General features: G+C 46.9%; 1 protein-coding gene across 3 annotated transcripts in view; it reads left to right on the top strand.

The window, feature by feature from the left end:
- The window catches only part of LOC141266121 (1-phosphatidylinositol 4,5-bisphosphate phosphodiesterase gamma-1-like), a 275,329-nt gene that overhangs the window by 113,422 nt on the left and 141,473 nt on the right, over positions 1-20,434 (top strand). For 2 of the 3 annotated variants that reach the window (XM_073680077.1, XM_073680079.1), the window contains 3 exons: positions 7,779-7,851; positions 8,007-8,108; positions 12,101-12,142. In XM_073680077.1, the coding sequence (XP_073536178.1) occupies positions 7,779-7,851; positions 8,007-8,108; positions 12,101-12,142 (217 nt within the window). The remainder of the gene's footprint in view (positions 1-7,778; positions 7,852-8,006; positions 8,109-12,100; positions 12,143-20,434) is intronic. The other variant, XM_073680078.1, reaches the window with a different exon arrangement.

Below are 20,434 nucleotides of genomic sequence, written 5' to 3'. Positions count from 1 at the left end.
GAATATGCAGTACACTAAGCATTCTAGTGAGGAATATGCAGTACACAGAGCATTCTAGTGAGGAATATGCAGTACACTAAGCATTCTAGTGAGGAATATGCAGTACACAGAGCATTATAGTGAGGAATATGCAGTACACTAAGCATTCTAGTAAGGAATATGCAGTACACAGAGCATTCTAGTGAGGAATATGCAGTACACTAAGCATTCTAGTGAGGAATATTCAGTACACAGAGCATTCTAGTGAGGAATATGCAGTACACAGCATTCTAGTGAGGAATATGCAGTACACAGAGCATTCTAGTGAGGAATATGCAGTACACTAAGCATTCTAGTGAGGAATATTCAGTACACAAAGCATTCTAGTGAGGAATATGCAGTACACTAAGCATCCTAGTCAGGAATATGCAGTACACAGAGCATTCTAGTGAGGAATATGCAGTACACAGAGCATTCTAGTGAGGAATATGCTGTACACTAAGCATTCTAGTAAGGAATATGCAGTACACTAAGCATTCTAGTGAGGAATATGCAGTACACAGAGCATTCTAGTAAGGAATATGCAGTACACTAAGCATTCTAGTGAGGAATATGCAGTACACTGAGCATTCTAGTGAGGAATATGCAGTACACAGCATTCTAGTAAGGAATATGCAGTACACTAAGCATTCTAGTGAGGAATATGCAGTACACTAAGCATTCTAGTGAGGAATATTCAGTACACAGAGCATTCTAGTGAGGAATATGCAGTGCACAGAGCATTCTAGTAAGGAATATTCAGTACACAGAGCATTCTAGTGAGGAATATGCAGTACATAGCATTCTAGTGAGGAATATGCAGTACACAGAGCATTCTAGTGAGGAATATGCAGTACACAGAGCATTCTAGTGAGGAATATGCAGTACACAGAGCATCCTAGTGAGGAATATTCAGTACACAGAGCATTCTAGTGAGGAATATGCAGTACACAGAGCATTCTAGTAAGGAAAATTCAGTACACTAAGCATTTTAGTGAGGAATATGCAGTACACAGAGCATTCTAGTGAGGAATATGCAGTACACAGAGCATCCTAGTGAGGAATATTCAGTACACAGAGCATTCTAGTGAGGAATATGCAGTACACAGAGCATTCTAGTAAGGAATATTCAGTACACTAAGCATTCTAGTGAGGAATATGCAGTACACAGAGCATTCTAGTGAGGAATATGCAGTACACTAAGCATTCTAGTGAGGAATATGCAGTACACGGAGCATTCTAGTGAGGAATATGCAGTACACTAAGCATTCTAGTGAGGAATATGCAGTACACAGAGCATTCTAGTGAGGAATATGCAGTACACTAAGCATTCTAGTGAGGAATATGCAGTACACAGAGCATTCTAGTGAGGAATATGCAGTACACTAAGCATTCTAGTAAGGAATATGCAGTACACAGAGCATTCTAGTGAGGAATATGCAGTACACTAAGCATTCTAGTGAGGAATATTCAGTACACAGAGCATTCTAGTGAGGAATATGCAGTACACAGCATTCTAGTGAGGAATATGCAGTACACAGAGCATTCTAGTGAGGAATATGCAGTACACTAAGCATTCTAGTGAGGAATATTCAGTACACAAAGCATTCTAGTGAGGAATATGCAGTACACTAAGCATCCTAGTCAGGAATATGCAGTACATAGAGCATTCTAGTGAGGAATATGCAGTACACAGAGCATTCTAGTGAGGAATATGCTGTACACTAAGCATTCTAGTAAGGAATATGCAGTACACTAAGCATTCTAGTGAGGAATATGCAGTACACAGAGCATTCTAGTAAGGAATATGCAGTACACTAAGCATTCTAGTGAGGAATATGCAGTACACTGAGCATTCTAGTGAGGAATATGCAGTACACAGCATTCTAGTAAGGAATATGCAGTACACTAAGCATTCTAGTGAGGAATATGCAGTACACTAAGCATTCTAGTGAGGAATATTCAGTACACAGAGCATTCTAGTGAGGAATATGCAGTGCACAGAGCATTCTAGTAAGGAATATTCAGTACACAGAGCATTCTAGTGAGGAATATGCAGTACATAGCATTCTAGTGAGGAATATGCAGTACACAGAGCATTCTAGTGAGGAATATGCAGTACACAGAGCATTCTAGTGAGGAATATTCAGTACACAGAGCATTCTAGTGAGGAATATGCAGTACACAGAGCATTCTAGTGAGGAATATGCAGTACACTAAGCATTTTAGTGAGGAATATGCATTACACAGAGCATTCTAGTGAGGAATAAGCAGTACACAGCATTCTAGTGAGGAATATGCAGTACACTAAGCATTCTAGTGAGTAATATGCAGTACACAGAGAATTCAAGTGAGGAATATTCAGTACACAGAGCATTCTAGTGAGGAATATGCAGTACACAGAGCATTCTAGTGAGGAATATGCAGTATACTAAGCATTCTAGTGAGGAATATGCAGTACACAGCATTCTAGTGAGTAATATGCAGTACACAGCATTCTAGTGAGGAATATGCAGAACGCAGCATTCTAGTGAGGAATATGCAGAACACAGAGCATTCTAGTGAGGAATATGCAGAACACAAAGCATTCTAGTGAGGAATATGCAATACACTAAGCATTCTAGTGAGTAATATGCAGTACATTAAGCATTCTAGTGAGGAATATGCAGAGCACAGAGCATTCTAGTGAGGAATATGCAGTACACTAAGCATTCTAGTGAGGAATATGCAGTACAATAAGCATTCTAGTGAGGAATATGAAGAAAACAGAGCATTCTAGTGAGGAATATGCAGAAAACAGAGCATTCTAGTGAGGAATATGCAGTACACTAAGCATTCTAGTGAGAAATATGCAGAACACAGAGCATTTTAGTGAGGAATATGCAGTACACTAAGCATTCTAGTGAGGAATATGAAGTACACTAAGCATTCTAGTGAGGAATATGAAAAAGACAGATCATTCTAGTGAGGAATATTCAGTACACAGTGCATTCTAGTGAGGAATATGCCGTACATTATGCATTCTAGTGAGGTATATGCAGTACACAACATTCTAATGAGAAATATTCAGTACACGCAGCATTCTAGTGTGGAATCTGCAGTATAATGAGTATTCTAATGAGGGACATGCAGTATGCAGAGCATTCTAATGAGGGATATGCAGTACATGGAGCATTCTAGTGAAAAATATACATTGCACGGAACATTCTAGTGAGGAATCTGCATTACACAGAGCATTCTAGTGATTAATCTGCAGTGCAATGAGAATTCTAATAAGGGATATGCAAAACAAGGAGCATTCTAATGAGGGATATGCAGTACGTGAAGCATTCTAGTGAGGAATATGCAGTACATGGAGCTTTCTAGTGAGGAATATTCAGTACACAGAGCATTCTAGTGAGGAATATGCAGTACACAGAGCATTCTAGTAAGGAATATTCAGTACACAGAGCATTCTAGTGAGGAATATGCAGTACACAGCATTCTAGTGAGGAATATGCAGTACACAGAGCATTCTAGTGAGGAATATGCAGTACACAGCATTCTAGTGAGGAATATGCAGTACACTAAGCATTCTAGTGAGGAATATTCAATACACAGAGCATTCTAGTGAGGAATATGCAGTACACAGAGCATTCTATTGAGGAATATGCAGTACACTAAGCATTTTAGTGAGGAATATGCAGTACACAGAGCATTCTAGTGAGGAATAAGCAGTACACAGCATTCTAGTGAGGAATATGCAGTACACTAAGCATTCTAGTGAGTAATATGCAGTACACAGAGAATTCAAGTGAGGAATATTCAGTACACAGAGCATTCTAGTGAGGAATATGCAGTACACTAATCATTCTAGTGAGGAATATGCAGTACACAGCATTCTAGTGAGTAATATGCAGTACACAGCATTCTAGTGAGGAATATGCAGTACACTAAGCATTCTAGTGAGGAATATGCAGTACATTAAGCATTCTAGTGAGGAATATGTGGAACACAGAGCATTCTAGTGAGGAATATGCAGTACACTAAGCATTCTAGTGAGGAATATGCAGTACACTAAGCATTCTAGTGAGGAATATGAAGAAAACAGAGCATTCTAGTGAGGAATATGCAGAAAACAGAGCATTCTAGTGAGGAATATGCAGTACACTAAGCATTCTAGTGAGGAATATGAAGTACACTAAGCATTCTAGTGAGGAATATGCAAAAGACAGATCATTCTAGTGAGGAATATTCAGTACACAGTGCATTCTAGTGAGGAATATGCCGTACACTATGCATTCTAGTGAGGTATACGCAGTACACAACATTCTAATGAGAAATATTCAGTACACGCAGCATTCTAGTGCGGAATCTGCAGTATAATGAGTATTCTAATGAGGGACATGCAGTACGCAGAGCATTCTAATGAGGGATATGCAGTACATGGAGCATTCTAGTGAAAAATATACATTGCACGGAACATTCTAGTGAGGAATCTGCATTACACAGAGCATTCTAGTGATTAATCTGCAGTACAATGAGAATTCTAATAAGTGATATGCAAAACAAGGAGCATTCTAATGAGGGATATGCAGTACGCGAAGCATTCTAGTGAGGAATATGCAGTACATGGAGCTTTCTAGTGAGGAATATTCAGTACACAGAGCATTCTAGTGAGGAATATGCAGTACACAGAGCATTCTAGTGAGGAATATGCAGTACACAGCATTCTAGTGAGGAATATGCAGTACAGAGCATTCTAGTGAGGAATATGCAGTACACAGCATTCTAGTGAGGAATATGCAGTACACTAAGCATTCTAGTGAGGAATATTCAGCACACAGAGCATTCTAGTGAGGAATATGCAGTACACAGAACATTCTAGTGAGGAATATGCAGTACACTAAGCATTTTAGTGAGGAATATGCAGTACACAGCATTCTAGTGAGGAATAAGCAGTACACAGCATTCTAGTGAGGAATATGCAGTACACTAAGCATTCTAGTGAGTAATATGCAGTACACAGAGAATTCAAGTGAGGAATATTCAGTACACAGAGCATTCTAGTGAGCAATATGCAGTACACAGAGCATTCTAGTGAGGAATATGCAGTACACTAAGCATTCTAGTGAGAAATATGCAGTACACAGCATTCTAGTGAGTAATATGCAGTACACAGCATTCTAGTGAGGAATATGCAGAACGCAGCATTCTAGTGAGGAATATGCAGAACACAGAGCATTCTAGTGAGGAATATGCAGAACACAAAGCATTCTAGTGAGGAATATGCAGTACACTAAGCATTCTAGTGAGGAATATACAGTACATTAAGCATTCTAGTGAGGAATATGCAGAACACAGAGCATTCTAGTGAGGAATATGCAGTACACTAAGCATTCTAGTGAGAAATATGCAGTACACAGCATTCTAGTGAGTAATATGCAGTACACAGCATTCTAGTGAGGAATATGCAGAACGCAGCATTCTAGTGAGGAATATGCAGAACACAGAGCATTCTAGTGAGGAATATGAAGACCACAGAGCATTCTAGTGAGGAATATGCAGTACACTAAGCATTCTAGTGAGGAATATGATCTCCCTACAATGCCTGGGCATGCTCCTGATGAGGCTGAGTATTGTGTGTGGCCTCCACGTGCCTGTATGACCTCCCTACAACGCCTGGGCATGCTCCTGATGAGGCTGAGTATTGTGTGTGGCCTCCACGTGCCTGTATGACCTCCCTACAATGCCTGGGCATGCTCCTGATGAGGCTGAGTATTGTGTGTGGCCTCCACGTGCCTGTATGTCCTCCCTACAACGCCTGGGCATGCTCCTGATGAGGCTGAGTATTGTGTGTGGCCTCCACATGCCTGTATGACCTCCCTACAACGCCTGGGCATGCTCCTGATGAGGCTGAGTATTGTGTGTGGCCTCCACGTGCCTGTATGACCTCCCTACAATGCCTGGGCATGCTCCTGATGACGTTGAGTATTGTGTGTGGCCTCCACGTGCCTCTATGACCTCCCTACAACGCCTGGGCATGCTCCTGATGAGGCTGAGTATTGTGTGTGGCCTCCATGTGCCTGTATGACCTCCCTACAACGCCTGGGCATGCTCCTGATGAGGCTGAGTATTGTGTGTGGCCTCCACGTGCCTGTATGACCTCCCTACAACGCCTGGGCATGCTCCTGATGATGCTGAGTATTGTGTGTGGCCTCCACGTGCCTGTATGACCTCCCTACAATGCCTGGGCATGCTCCTGATGAGGCTGAGTATTGTGTGTGGCCTCCAGGTGCCTGTATGACCTCCCTACAACGCCTGGGCATGCTGCTGATGAGGTTGTGGATGGTCTCCTGTGGGATCTCCTCCCAGACCTGGACTAAAGAATCCGCCAACTCCTGGACAGTCTGTGGTGCAACGTGACGTTGGTGGATGGAGCGAGACATGATGTCCCAGATGTGCTCAATCGGATTCAGGTCTGGTGAACGGGCGGCCAGTCCATAGCTTCAATGCCTTCATCTTGCAGGAACTGCTGACACACTGCAGCCACATGAGGTCTGGCATTGTCCTGCATTAGGAGGAACCCAGGGCCAACCTCACCAGCATATGGTCTCACAAGGGGTCTGAGGATCTCATCTCGGTACCTAATGGCAGTCACGCTACCTCTGGCGAGCACATGGAGGGCTGTGCGGCCCTCCAAGGAAATGCCACCCCACACCATTACTAACCCACTGCCAAACCGGTCATGCTGAAGGATGTTGCAGGCAGCAGATCGCTCTCCACGGCGTCTCCAGACTCTGTCACGTCTGTCACATGTGCTCAGTGTGAACCTGCCTTCACCTGTGAAGAGCACAGGGCGCCAGTGGCAACTTTGCCAATCCTGGTGTTCTGTGGCAAATGCCAAGCGTCCTGCACGGTGTTGGACTGTGAGCACAACCCCCATCTGTGGACGTCGGACCCTCATACCATCCTCATGGAGTCAGTTTCTAACCGTTTGTGCAGACACATGCACATTTGTGGCCTGCTGGAGGTCATTTTGCAGGGCTCTGGCAGTGCTCCTCCTGTTCCTCCTTGCACAAAGGCGGAGGTAGCGGTCCTGCTGCTGGGTTGTTGCTCTCCTACAGCCCCCTCCATGTCTCCTGGTGTACTGGCCTGTCTCCTGGCAGCACCTTCAGCCTCTGGACACTACTCTGACAGACACAGTAAACCTTCTTGCCAAAGCTCGCATTGATGTGCCATTCTGGATGAGCTGCACTACCTGAGCAACTTCTGTGGGTTGTAGAGTCCGTCTCATGCTACCACGAGTGTGAAAGCACAACCAACATTCAAAAGTGACCAAAACACCAGCCAGAAAGCATTGGTACTGAAATGTGGTCTGTGGTCCCCACCTGCAGGACCACTCCTTTATTGAGGGTGTCTTGATAATTGCCAATAATTTCCATCTATTGTCTATTCCATTTGCACAACAGCATGTGAAATTGATTGTCAATCAGTGTTGCTTCCTAAGTGGACAGTTGGATTTCACAGAAGTTTGATTTACTCAGAGTTATATTCCTTTGTTTCAGTGTTCCCCTTAGTTTTTTGAGCAGTGTGTATGACGTATGCTGAGATTTCTTTTGATGAGTATGTAGTGAAGAGCATTCTAATGAAGAGTTTGCATTACACAGAGCATTCTGATAACCAGTAGACAATACATAACACGTTTACTAACCAGAGAGCATTCTAATTATAAGTGTAGCTTGTATGTGAGAGAATTACAATCTAATTATTTTCCCCAGGAATGTCGACCGTCCCACACTGTGTCAGATCTCACTTTACGACTTTCAGCGCTTTCTTCAATTTGATCAGAAGGTGAGAAACGCGAAATATGGTGCACGTGATCCTGCCTTTATAGATCATAAGTAATCCAGTGTTAGGGGGTCTCCCACCAGCCAGGGTTGGAGTTCAGCCACCGTACCCCACTGTCTTCTTTTCGGAGCGGTCATGTAATTAGAATCTTGTTGTAGGAAGTCTGGGCAAGTGACCTTGGTAAAGTGAGGGAGTTTCTATGCGGTTACATGCGGGACACAGATGTGGAGATGTCGGAGCCGGTGCTGCAGCTGGATGAGGTGAGTCCAGAGCAAAGCCCAGCGGTCAGCCAGATGCGGAGCGCTGCCAGGACCGTGCAACGTGTCACTGCGGCGTGTGTCCCCCACCTGCTGTGTGTCCCCCCACCTGCGGTGGGTCCCCCGCCTGCTGTGTGTCCGCCACCTGCGGTGGGTCCCCCGCCTGCTGTGTGTCCGCCACCTGCTGTGCGTCCCCCCACCTGCTGTGCGTCCCCCCACCTGCGGTGTGTCCCCCACCTGCTGTGCGTCCCCCCACCTGCGGTGTGTCCCCCACCTGCTGTGCGTCCCCCACCTGCGGTGGGTCCCCCGCCTGCTGTGTGTCCGCCACCTGCGGTGTGTCCCCCACCTGCTGTGCGTCCCCCACCTGCGGTGTGTCCCCCACCTGCTGTGCGTCCCCCACCTGCTGTGTGTCCCCCCACCTGCTGTGTGTCCCCCACCTGCTGTGCGTCCCCCCACCTGCTGTGCGTCCCCCCACCTGCTGTGTGTCCCCCACCTGCTGTGTGTGCTGTGCAGCCGCTACATCCAGTATTTTACTCGTCACATCCACAGCTGCATTCACAGTTCTGCGGTTACGTCTTGTGTTCGCATTCGCAGATTTTTTGTTATATACCCTAATTTACTTCAGTAATACCCAGAGATGCAGTTATGCTGTTACATCATGTTATGCTCTAGTTGCAGTCAGAGCTGCATTCACAATTCTGCTGTTACATCTAGTATCATCTAGTATCATGCTTCAGTCTCACCCAGAGCTGTATTCACAATGCTTCCATTACATCCTATAACACTGCAATCTCATGCAGACCTCCGTTCATATTCCTTGTCATACTTCAGTCACATCCAGAGCTGCATTCACAGTTTTTCCTTTACATATTGCCTTACACTCCCTTCTGATCCAGAACTGCATTAACCATCATACTCCTACAGTACAGACCAAAAGTTTGGACACACCTTCTCATTTAAAGGTTTTTCTGTATTTTCATGACTATGAAAATTGTACATTCACACTGAAGGCATCAAAACTATGAATTACCACATGTGGAATTATATACTCAACAAAAAAGTGTGAAACAACTGAAAATATGTCTTATATTCTAGGGTCTTCACAGTAGCCACCTTTTGCTTTGAGGACTGCTTTGCACACTCTTGGCATTCTCTTGATGCGCTTCAAGAGGTAGTCACCGGAAATGGTCTTCCAACAATCTTGAAGGAGTTCCCAGAGATGCTTAGCACTTGTTGGCCCTTTTGCCTTCACTCTGCGGTCCAGCTCACCCCAAGCCATCTCGATTGGGTTCAGGTCTGGTGACTGTGGAGGCCAGGTCATCTGGCGTAGCCCCCCATCACTCTCCTTCTTGGTCAAATAGCCCTTACACAGCCTGGAGGTGTGTTTGGGGTCATTGTCCTGTTGAAAAATAAATGATGGTCCAACTAAACGCAAACCGGATGGAATAGCATGCCGCTGCAAGATGCTGTGGTAGCCATGCTGGTTCAGTATGCCTTCAATTTTGAATAAATTCCCAACAGTGTCACCAGCAAAGCACCCCCACACCATCACACCTTCTCCTCCATGCTTCACTGTGGGAACCAGGCATGTAGAGTCCATCCGTTCACCTTTTCTGCGTCGCACAAAGACACGGTGGTTGGAACCAAAGATCTCAAATTTGGACTCATCAGACCAAAGCACAGATTTCCACTGGTCTAATGTCCATTCCTTGTGTTCTTTAGCCCAAACAAGTCTCTTCTGCTTGTTGCCTGTCCTTAGCAGCGGTTTCCTAGCAGCTATTTTACCATGAAGGCCTGCTGCACAAAGTCTCCTCTTAACAGTTGTTGTAGAGATGTGTCTGCTGCTAGAACTCTGTGTGGCATTGACCTGGTCTCTAATCTGAGCTGCTGTTAACCTGCGATTTCTGAGGCTGGGGACTCAGATAAACTTATCCTCAGAAGCAGAGGTGACTCTTGGTCTTCCTTTCCTGGGGCGGTCCTCATGTGAGCCAGTTTCTTTGTAGCGCTTGATGGTTTTTGCAACTGCACTTGGAGACACTTTCAAAGTTTTCCCAATTTTTCAGACTGATTGACCTTCATTTCTTAAAGTAATGATGGCCACTCGTTTTTCTTTACTTAGCTGCTTTTTTCTTGCCATAATACATATTCTAACAGTCTATTCAGTAGGACTATCATCTGTGTATCCACCTGACTTGTGCACAACACAACTGATGGTCCCAACCCCATTTATAAGGCAAGAAATCCCACTTATTAAACCTGACAGGGCACACCTGTGAAGTGAAGACCATTTCCGGTGACTACCTCTTGAAGCTCATCAAGAGAATGCCAAGAGTGTGCAAAGCAGTCATCAAAGCAAAAGGTGGCTACTGTGAAGAACCTAGAATATAAGACATATTTTTAGTTGTTTCACACTTTTTTGTTAAGTATATAATTCCACATGTGTTAATTCATAGTTTTGATGCCTTCCGTGTGAATGTACAATTTTCATAGTCATGAAAATACAGAAAAATCTTTAAATGATAAGGTGTGTCCAAACTTTTGGTCTGTACTGTACATCATGTGTTAAACTCCAATCACATCCAGGGCTGTGCTAATAATTGTTCCAGTACGTCCTGTCTTGTACACTATAACATCTGGGTGTTACTATACATAAGATATGATGTGAAAGCAGAAGTCTGAATTCAGCTCTGGATGTGACTGCATATAAGATATAATGTTACAGCACAATTGTGAATGCTGCTCTGGCTCTGACTACATATACACACGTGGTCAAAATTGTTGGTCCCCCTCGTTTAATGAAAGAAAAACCCACAATGGTCACAGAAATAACTTGAATCTGACAAAAGTAATAATAAATTAATAATCTATGAAAATGAAGAAATGAAGGTCAGACATTGCTTTTCTGCTTCCACAGAATTAAAAAAAATATTAAACTCATGAAATTGGCCTGGACAGAAATGATGGTTCTCTTCTTCTTAACTTAATATTTTGTTGAACGACCTTTTGAGGCGATCACTGCAATCAGACGATTCCTGTAACTGTCAATGAGACTTCTGCGCCTCTCGACAGGTATTTTGGCGACTCCTCATGAGCAAACTGCTCCAGTTGTCTCGTGGTTGAAGGTTGCCTTTTCCAGACGCCATGTTTCAGCTCTTTCCAAAGATGCTCAATAGGATTTAGGTCAGGGCTCATAGAAGCCACTTCAGAATAGTCCAATGTTTCCTCTTAGCCATTCTTGGGTGTTTTTAGCTGTGTGTTTTGGGTCATTATCCTGTTGCAAGACCCATGACCTGCGGCTGAGACCAAGCTTTCTGACACTGGGCAGCACATTTCTCTCTAGAATCCCTTGATAGTCTTGAGATTTCATTGTACCCTGCACAGATTCTGTGCCAGATGCAGCAAAGCAGCCCCAGAACATAACAGAGCCTCCACCATGTTTCACGGTAGGGACAGTGTTCTTTTCTTGACATGCTTCATTTTTTCGTCTGTGAACATAGAGCTGATGTGCCTTGCCAAAAACTTCCATTTTTGTCTCATCTGTCCATAGGACGTTCTCACAGAAGCTTTGTGGCTTGTCAACATGTAGTTTGGCAAACTTCAGTCTGGCTTTTTCATGATTTTTTTCAACAATGGTGTTCTCCTTGGTCGTCTCCCATGAAGTCCACTTTGGATCAAACAACGACGGATGGTGCGATCTGACACTGATGTTCATTGACCTTGAAATTCACCTTTTATCTCTTTAGAAGTTATCCTGGGTTCTGTTACCATTCGTATTATCCATCGCTTTGATTTGTCATCAATTTTCCTCCTGCGGCCACGTCCAGGGAGGTTGGCTACAGTCCCAAGGTTCTTAAATTTATGAATAATATGTGCAAATGTAGTCACAGGAACATCAAGCTGCTTGGAGATGGTCTTATAACCTTTACCTTTTAACATGCTTGTCTATAATTTTCTTTCTAATCTCCTGAGACAACTCTTTCCTTTGCTTCCTCCAGTCCATGTTGAGTGTGGTACACACCATGTCACCAAACAGCACAGTGAGTATCTGTAGCTCTATATACAGCACAGTGAGTATCTGTAGCTCTATATACAGCACAGTGAGTATCTGTAGCCCTATATACAGCACAGTGAGTATCTGTAGCCCTATATACAGTCACAGTGAGTATCTGTAGCCCTATATACAGCACAGTGAGTATCTGTAGCTCTATATACAGCACAGTGAGTATCTGTAGCCCTATATACAGTCACAGTGAGTATCTGTAGCCCTATATACAGCACAGTGAGTGTCTGTAGCTCTATATACAGCACAGTGAGTGTCTGTAGCCCTATATACAGCACAGTGAGTGTCTGTAGCTCTATATACAGGCACAGTGAGCATCTGTAGCCCTATATACAGCACAGTGAGCGTCTGTAGCCCTATATACAGGCACAGTGAGCGTCTGTAGCCCTATATACAGGCACAGTGAGCGTCTGTAGCCCTGTATACAGGCACAGTGAGCGTCTGTAGCCCTGTATACAGGCACAGTGACTGTCTGTAGCCCTGTATACAGGCACAGTGACTGTCTGTAGCCCTGTATACAGGCACAGTGACTGTCTGTAGCCCTGTATACAGGCACAGTGACTGTCTGTAGCCCTGTATACAGGCACAGTGACTGTCTGTAGCCCTGTATACAGGCACAGTGACTGTCTGTAGCCCTGTATACAGGCACAGTGACTGTCTGTAGCCCTGTATACAGGCACAGTGACTGTCTGTAGCCCTGTATACAGGCACAGTGACTGTCTGTAGCCCTGTATACAGGCACAGTGACTGTCTGTAGCCCTGTATACAGGCACAGTGACTGTCTGTAGCCCTGTATACAGGCACAGTGACTGTCTGTAGCCCTGTATACAGGCACAGTGACTGTCTGTAGCCCTGTATACAGGCACAGTGACTGTCTGTAGCCCTGTATACAGGCACAGTGACTGTCTGTAGCCCTGTATACAGGCACAGTGACTGTCTGTAGCCCTGTATACAGGCACAGTGACTGTCTGTAGCCCTGTATACAGGCACAGTGACTGTCTGTAGCCCTGTATACAGGCACAGTGACTGTCTGTAGCCCTGTATACAGGCACAGTGACTGTCTGTAGCCCTGTATACAGGCACAGTGACTGTCTGTAGCCCTGTATACAGGCACAGTGACTGTCTGTAGCCCTGTATACAGGCACAGTGACTGTCTGTAGCCCTGTATACAGGCACAGTGACTGTCTGTAGCCCTGTATACAGGCACAGTGACTGTCTGTAGCCCTGTATACAGGCACAGTGACTGTCTGTAGCCCTGTATACAGGCACAGTGACTGTCTGTAGCCCTGTATACAGGCACAGTGACTGTCTGTAGCCCTGTATACAGGCACAGTGACTGTCTGTAGCCCTGTATACAGGCACAGTGACTGTCTGTAGCCCTGTATACAGGCACAGTGACTGTCTGTAGCCCTGTATACAGGCACAGTGACTGTCTGTAGCCCTGTATACAGGCACAGTGACTGTCTGTAGCCCTGTATACAGGCACAGTGACTGTCTGTAGCCCTGTATACAGGCACAGTGACTGTCTGTAGCCCTGTATACAGGCACAGTGACTGTCTGTAGCCCTGTATACAGGCACAGTGACTGTCTGTAGCCCTGTATACAGGCACAGTGACTGTCTGTAGCCCTGTATACAGGCACAGTGACTGTCTGTAGCCCTGTATACAGGCACAGTGACTGTCTGTAGCCCTGTATACAGGCACAGTGACTGTCTGTAGCCCTGTATACAGGCACAGTGACTGTCTGTAGCCCTGTATACAGGCACAGTGACTGTCTGTAGCCCTGTATACAGGCACAGTGACTGTCTGTAGCCCTGTATACAGGCACAGTGACTGTCTGTAGCCCTGTATACAGGCACAGTGACTGTCTGTAGCCCTGTATACAGGCACAGTGACTGTCTGTAGCCCTGTATACAGGCACAGTGACTGTCTGTAGCCCTGTATACAGGCACAGTGACTGTCTGTAGCCCTGTATACAGGCACAGTGACTGTCTGTAGCCCTGTATACAGGCACAGTGACTGTCTGTAGCCCTGTATACAGGCACAGTGACTGTCTGTAGCCCTGTATACAGGCACAGTGACTGTCTGTAGCCCTGTATACAGGCACAGTGACTGTCTGTAGCCCTGTATACAGGCACAGTGACTGTCTGTAGCCCTGTATACAGGCACAGTGACTGTCTGTAGCCCTGTATACAGGCACAGTGACTGTCTGTAGCCCTGTATACAGGCACAGTGACTGTCTGTAGCCCTGTATACAGGCACAGTGACTGTCTGTAGCCCTGTATACAGGCACAGTGACTGTCTGTAGCCCTGTATACAGGCACAGTGACTGTCTGTAGCCCTGTATACAGGCACAGTGACTGTCTGTAGCCCTGTATACAGGCACAGTGACTGTCTGTAGCCCTGTATACAGGCACAGTGACTGTCTGTAGCCCTGTATACAGGCACAGTGACTGTCTGTAGCCCTGTATACAGGCACAGTGACTGTCTGTAGCCCTGTATACAGGCACAGTGACTGTCTGTAGCCCTGTATACAGGCACAGTGACTGTCTGTAGCCCTGTATACAGGCACAGTGACTGTCTGTAGCCCTGTATACAGGCACAGTGACTGTCTGTAGCCCTGTATACAGGCACAGTGACTGTCTGTAGCCCTGTATACAGGCACAGTGACTGTCTGTAGCCCTGTATACAGGCACAGTGACTGTCTGTAGCCCTGTATACAGGCACAGTGACTGTCTGTAGCCCTGTATACAGGCACAGTGACTGTCTGTAGCCCTGTATACAGGCACAGTGACTGTCTGTAGCCCTGTATACAGGCACAGTGACTGTCTGTAGCCCTGTATACAGGCACAGTGACTGTCTGTAGCCCTGTATACAGGCACAGTGACTGTCTGTAGCCCTGTATACAGGCACAGTGACTGTCTGTAGCCCTGTATACAGGCACAGTGACTGTCTGTAGCCCTGTATACAGGCACAGTGACTGTCTGTAGCCCTGTATACAGGCACAGTGACTGTCTGTAGCCCTGTATACAGGCACAGTGACTGTCTGTAGCCCTGTATACAGGCACAGTGACTGTCTGTAGCCCTGTATACAGGCACAGTGACTGTCTGTAGCCCTGTATACAGGCACAGTGACTGTCTGTAGCCCTGTATACAGGCACAGTGACTGTCTGTAGCCCTGTATACAGGCACAGTGACTGTCTGTAGCCCTGTATACAGGCACAGTGACTGTCTGTAGCCCTGTATACAGGCACAGTGACTGTCTGTAGCCCTGTATACAGGCACAGTGACTGTCTGTAGCCCTGTATACAGGCACAGTGACTGTCTGTAGCCCTGTATACAGGCACAGTGACTGTCTGTAGCCCTGTATACAGGCACAGTGACTGTCTGTAGCCCTGTATACAGGCACAGTGACTGTCTGTAGCCCTGTATACAGGCACAGTGACTGTCTGTAGCCCTGTATACAGGCACAGTGACTGTCTGTAGCCCTGTATACAGGCACAGTGACTGTCTGTAGCCCTGTATACAGGCACAGTGACTGTCTGTAGCCCTGTATACAGGCACAGTGACTGTCTGTAGCCCTGTATACAGGCACAGTGACTGTCTGTAGCCCTGTATACAGGCACAGTGACTGTCTGTAGCCCTGTATACAGGCACAGTGACTGTCTGTAGCCCTGTATACAGGCACAGTGACTGTCTGTAGCCCTGTATACAGGCACAGTGACTGTCTGTAGCCCTGTATACAGGCACAGTGACTGTCTGTAGCCCTGTATACAGGCACAGTGACTGTCTGTAGCCCTGTATACAGGCACAGTGACTGTCTGTAGCCCTGTATACAGGCACAGTGACTGTCTGTAGCCCTGTATACAGCACAGTGACTGTCTGTAGCCCTGTATACAGGCACAGTGACTGTCTGTAGCCCTGTATACAGGCACAGTGACTGTCTGTAGCCCTGTATACAGGCACAGTGACTGTCTGTAGCCCTGTATACAGGCACAGTGACTGTCTGTAGCCCTGTATACAGGCACAGTGACTGTCTGTAGCCCTGTATACAGGCACAGTGACTGTCTGTAGCCCTGTATACAGGCACAGTGACTGTCTGTAGCCCTGTATACAGGCACAGTGACTGTCTGTAGCCCTGTATACAGGCACAGTGACTGTCTGTAGCCCTGTATACAGGCACAGTGACTGTCTGTAGCCCTGTATACAGGCACAGTGACTGTCTGTAGCCCTGTATACAGGCACAGTGACTGTCTGTAGCCCTGTATACAGGCACAGTGACTGTCTGTAGCCCTGTATACAGGCACAGTGACTGTCTGTAGCCCTGTATACAGGCACAGTGACTGTCTGTAGCCCTGTATACAGGCACAGTGACTGTCTGTAGCCCTGTATACAGGCACAGTGACTGTCTGTAGCCCTGTATACAGGCACAGTGACTGTCTGTAGCCCTGTATACAGGCACAGTGACTGTCTGTAGCCCTGTATACAGGCACAGTGACTGTCTGTAGCCCTGTATACAGGCACAGTGACTGTCTGTAGCCCTGTATACAGGCACAGTGACTGTCTGTAGCCCTGTATACAGGCACAGTGACTGTCTGTAGCCCTGTATACAGGCACAGTGACTGTCTGTAGCCCTGTATACAGGCACAGTGACTGTCTGTAGCCCTGTATACAGGCACAGTGACTGTCTGTAGCCCTGTATACAGGCACAGTGACTGTCTGTAGCCCTGTATACAGGCACAGTGACTGTCTGTAGCCCTGTATACAGGCACAGTGACTGTCTGTAGCCCTGTATACAGGCACAGTGACTGTCTGTAGCCCTGTATACAGGCACAGTGACTGTCTGTAGCCCTGTATACAGGCACAGTGACTGTCTGTAGCCCTGTATACAGGCACAGTGACTGTCTGTAGCCCTGTATACAGGCACAGTGACTGTCTGTAGCCCTGTATACAGGCACAGTGACTGTCTGTAGCCCTGTATACAGGCACAGTGACTGTCTGTAGCCCTGTATACAGGCACAGTGACTGTCTGTAGCCCTGTATACAGGCACAGTGACTGTCTGTAGCCCTGTATACAGGCACAGTGACTGTCTGTAGCCCTGTATACAGGCACAGTGACTGTCTGTAGCCCTGTATACAGGCACAGTGACTGTCTGTAGCCCTGTATACAGGCACAGTGACTGTCTGTAGCCCTGTATACAGGCACAGTGACTGTCTGTAGCCCTGTATACAGGCACAGTGACTGTCTGTAGCCCTGTATACAGGCACAGTGACTGTCTGTAGCCCTGTATACAGGCACAGTGACTGTCTGTAGCCCTGTATACAGGCACAGTGACTGTCTGTAGCCCTGTATACAGGCACAGTGACTGTCTGTAGCCCTGTATACAGGCACAGTGACTGTCTGTAGCCCTGTATACAGGCACAGTGACTGTCTGTAGCCCTGTATACAGGCACAGTGACTGTCTGTAGCCCTGTATACAGGCACAGTGACTGTCTGTAGCCCTGTATACAGGCACAGTGACTGTCTGTAGCCCTGTATACAGGCACAGTGACTGTCTGTAGCCCTGTATACAGGCACAGTGACTGTCTGTAGCCCTGTATACAGGCACAGTGACTGTCTGTAGCCCTGTATACAGGCACAGTGACTGTCTGTAGCCCTGTATACAGGCACAGTGACTGTCTGTAGCCCTGTATACAGGCACAGTGACTGTCTGTAGCCCTGTATACAGGCACAGTGACTGTCTGTAGCCCTGTATACAGGCACAGTGACTGTCTGTAGCCCTGTATACAGGCACAGTGACTGTCTGTAGCCCTGTATACAGGCACAGTGACTGTCTGTAGCCCTGTATACAGGCACAGTGACTGTCTGTAGCCCTGTATACAGGCACAGTGACTGTCTGTAGCCCTGTATACAGGCACAGTGACTGTCTGTAGCCCTGTATACAGGCACAGTGACTGTCTGTAGCCCTGTATACAGGCACAGTGACTGTCTGTAGCCCTGTATACAGGCACAGTGACTGTCTGTAGCCCTGTATACAGGCACAGTGACTGTCTGTAGCCCTGTATACAGGCACAGTGACTGTCTGTAGCCCTGTATACAGGCACAGTGACTGTCTGTAGCCCTGTATACAGGCACAGTGACTGTCTGTAGCCCTGTATACAGGCACAGTGACTGTCTGTAGCCCTGTATACAGGCACAGTGACTGTCTGTAGCCCTGTATACAGGCACAGTGACTGTCTGTAGCCCTGTATACAGGCACAGTGACTGTCTGTAGCCCTGTATACAGGCACAGTGACTGTCTGTAGCCCTGTATACAGGCACAGTGACTGTCTGTAGCCCTGTATACAGGCACAGTGACTGTCTGTAGCCCTGTATACAGGCACAGTGACTGTCTGTAGCCCTGTATACAGGCACAGTGACTGTCTGTAGCCCTGTATACAGGCACAGTGACTGTCTGTAGCCCTGTATACAGGCACAGTGACTGTCTGTAGCCCTGTATACAGGCACAGTGACTGTCTGTAGCCCTGTATACAGGCACAGTGACTGTCTGTAGCCCTGTATACAGGCACAGTGACTGTCTGTAGCCCTGTATACAGGCACAGTGACTGTCTGTAGCCCTGTATACAGGCACAGTGACTGTCTGTAGCCCTGTATACAGGCACAGTGACTGTCTGTAGCCCTGTATACAGGCACAGTGACTGTCTGTAGCCCTGTATACAGGCACAGTGACTGTCTGTAGCCCTGTATACAGGCACAGTGACTGTCTGTAGCCCTGTATACAGGCACAGTGACTGTCTGTAGCCCTGTATACAGGCACAGTGACTGTCTGTAGCCCTGTATACAGGCACAGTGACTGTCTGTAGCCCTGTATACAGGCACAGTGACTGTCTGTAGCCCTGTATACAGGCACAGTGACTGTCTGTAGCCCTGTATACAGGCACAGTGACTGTCTGTAGCCCTGTATACAGGCACAGTGACTGTCTGTAGCCCTGTATACAGGCACAGTGACTGTCTGTAGCCCTGTATACAGGCACAGTGACTGTCTGTAGCCCTGTATACAGGCACAGTGACTGTCTGTAGCCCTGTATACAGGCACAGTGACTGTCTGTAGCCCTGTATACAGGCACAGTGACTGTCTGTAGCCCTGTATACAGGCACAGTGACTGTCTGTAGCCCTGTATACAGGCACAGTGACTGTCTGTAGCCCTGTATACAGGCACAGTGACTGTCTGTAGCCCTGTATACAGGCACAGTGACTGTCTGTAGCCCTGTATACAGGCACAGTGACTGTCTGTAGCCCTGTATACAGGCACAGTGACTGTCTGTAGCCCTGTATACAGGCACAGTGACTGTCTGTAGCCCTGTATACAGGCACAGTGACTGTCTGTAGCCCTGTATACAGGCACAGTGACTGTCTGTAGCCCTGTATACAGGCACAGTGACTGTCTGTAGCCCTGTATACAGGCACAGTGACTGTCTGTAGCCCTGTATACAGGCACAGTGACTGTCTGTAGCCCTGTATACAGGCACAGTGACTGTCTGTAGCCCTGTATACAGGCACAGTGACTGTCTGTAGCCCTGTATACAGGCACAGTGACTGTCTGTAGCCCTGTATACAGGCACAGTGACTGTCTGTAGCCCTGTATACAGGCACAGTGACTGTCTGTAGCCCTGTATACAGGCACAGTGACTGTCTGTAGCCCTGTATACAGGCACAGTGACTGTCTGTAGCCCTGTATACAGGCACAGTGACTGTCTGTAGCCCTGTATACAGGCACAGTGACTGTCTGTAGCCCTGTATACAGGCACAGTGACTGTCTGTAGCCCTGTATACAGGCACAGTGACTGTCTGTAGCCCTGTATACAGGCACAGTGACTGTCTGTAGCCCTGTATACAGGCACAGTGACTGTCTGTAGCCCTGTATACAGGCACAGTGACTGTCTGTAGCCCTGTATACAGGCACAGTGACTGTCTGTAGCCCTGTATACAGGCACAGTGACTGTCTGTAGCCCTGTATACAGGCACAGTGAATGTCTGTAGCCCTGTATACAGGCACAGTGACTGTCTGTAGCCCTGTATACAGGCACAGTGACTGTCTGTAGCCCTGTATACAGGCACAGTGACTGTCTGTAGCCCTGTATACAGGTGTACCTGTATGCAAAAGTCTGTATACAGGCACAGTGACTGTCTGTAGCCCTGTATACAGGCACAGTGACTGTCTGTAGCCCTGTATACAGGCACAGTGACTGTCTGTAGCCCTGTATACAG

This window comes from Phyllobates terribilis, unplaced genomic scaffold, assembly GCF_046119375.1.
Source record: "Phyllobates terribilis strain yellow unplaced genomic scaffold, ASM4611937v1 Scaffold_4__5_contigs__length_816908805, whole genome shotgun sequence".
Lineage (NCBI taxonomy): Eukaryota > Metazoa > Chordata > Amphibia > Anura > Dendrobatidae > Phyllobates > Phyllobates terribilis.
Note: the sequence above shows the minus strand (reverse complement) of the source record. Positions and strands in the feature narration are given on the sequence as shown.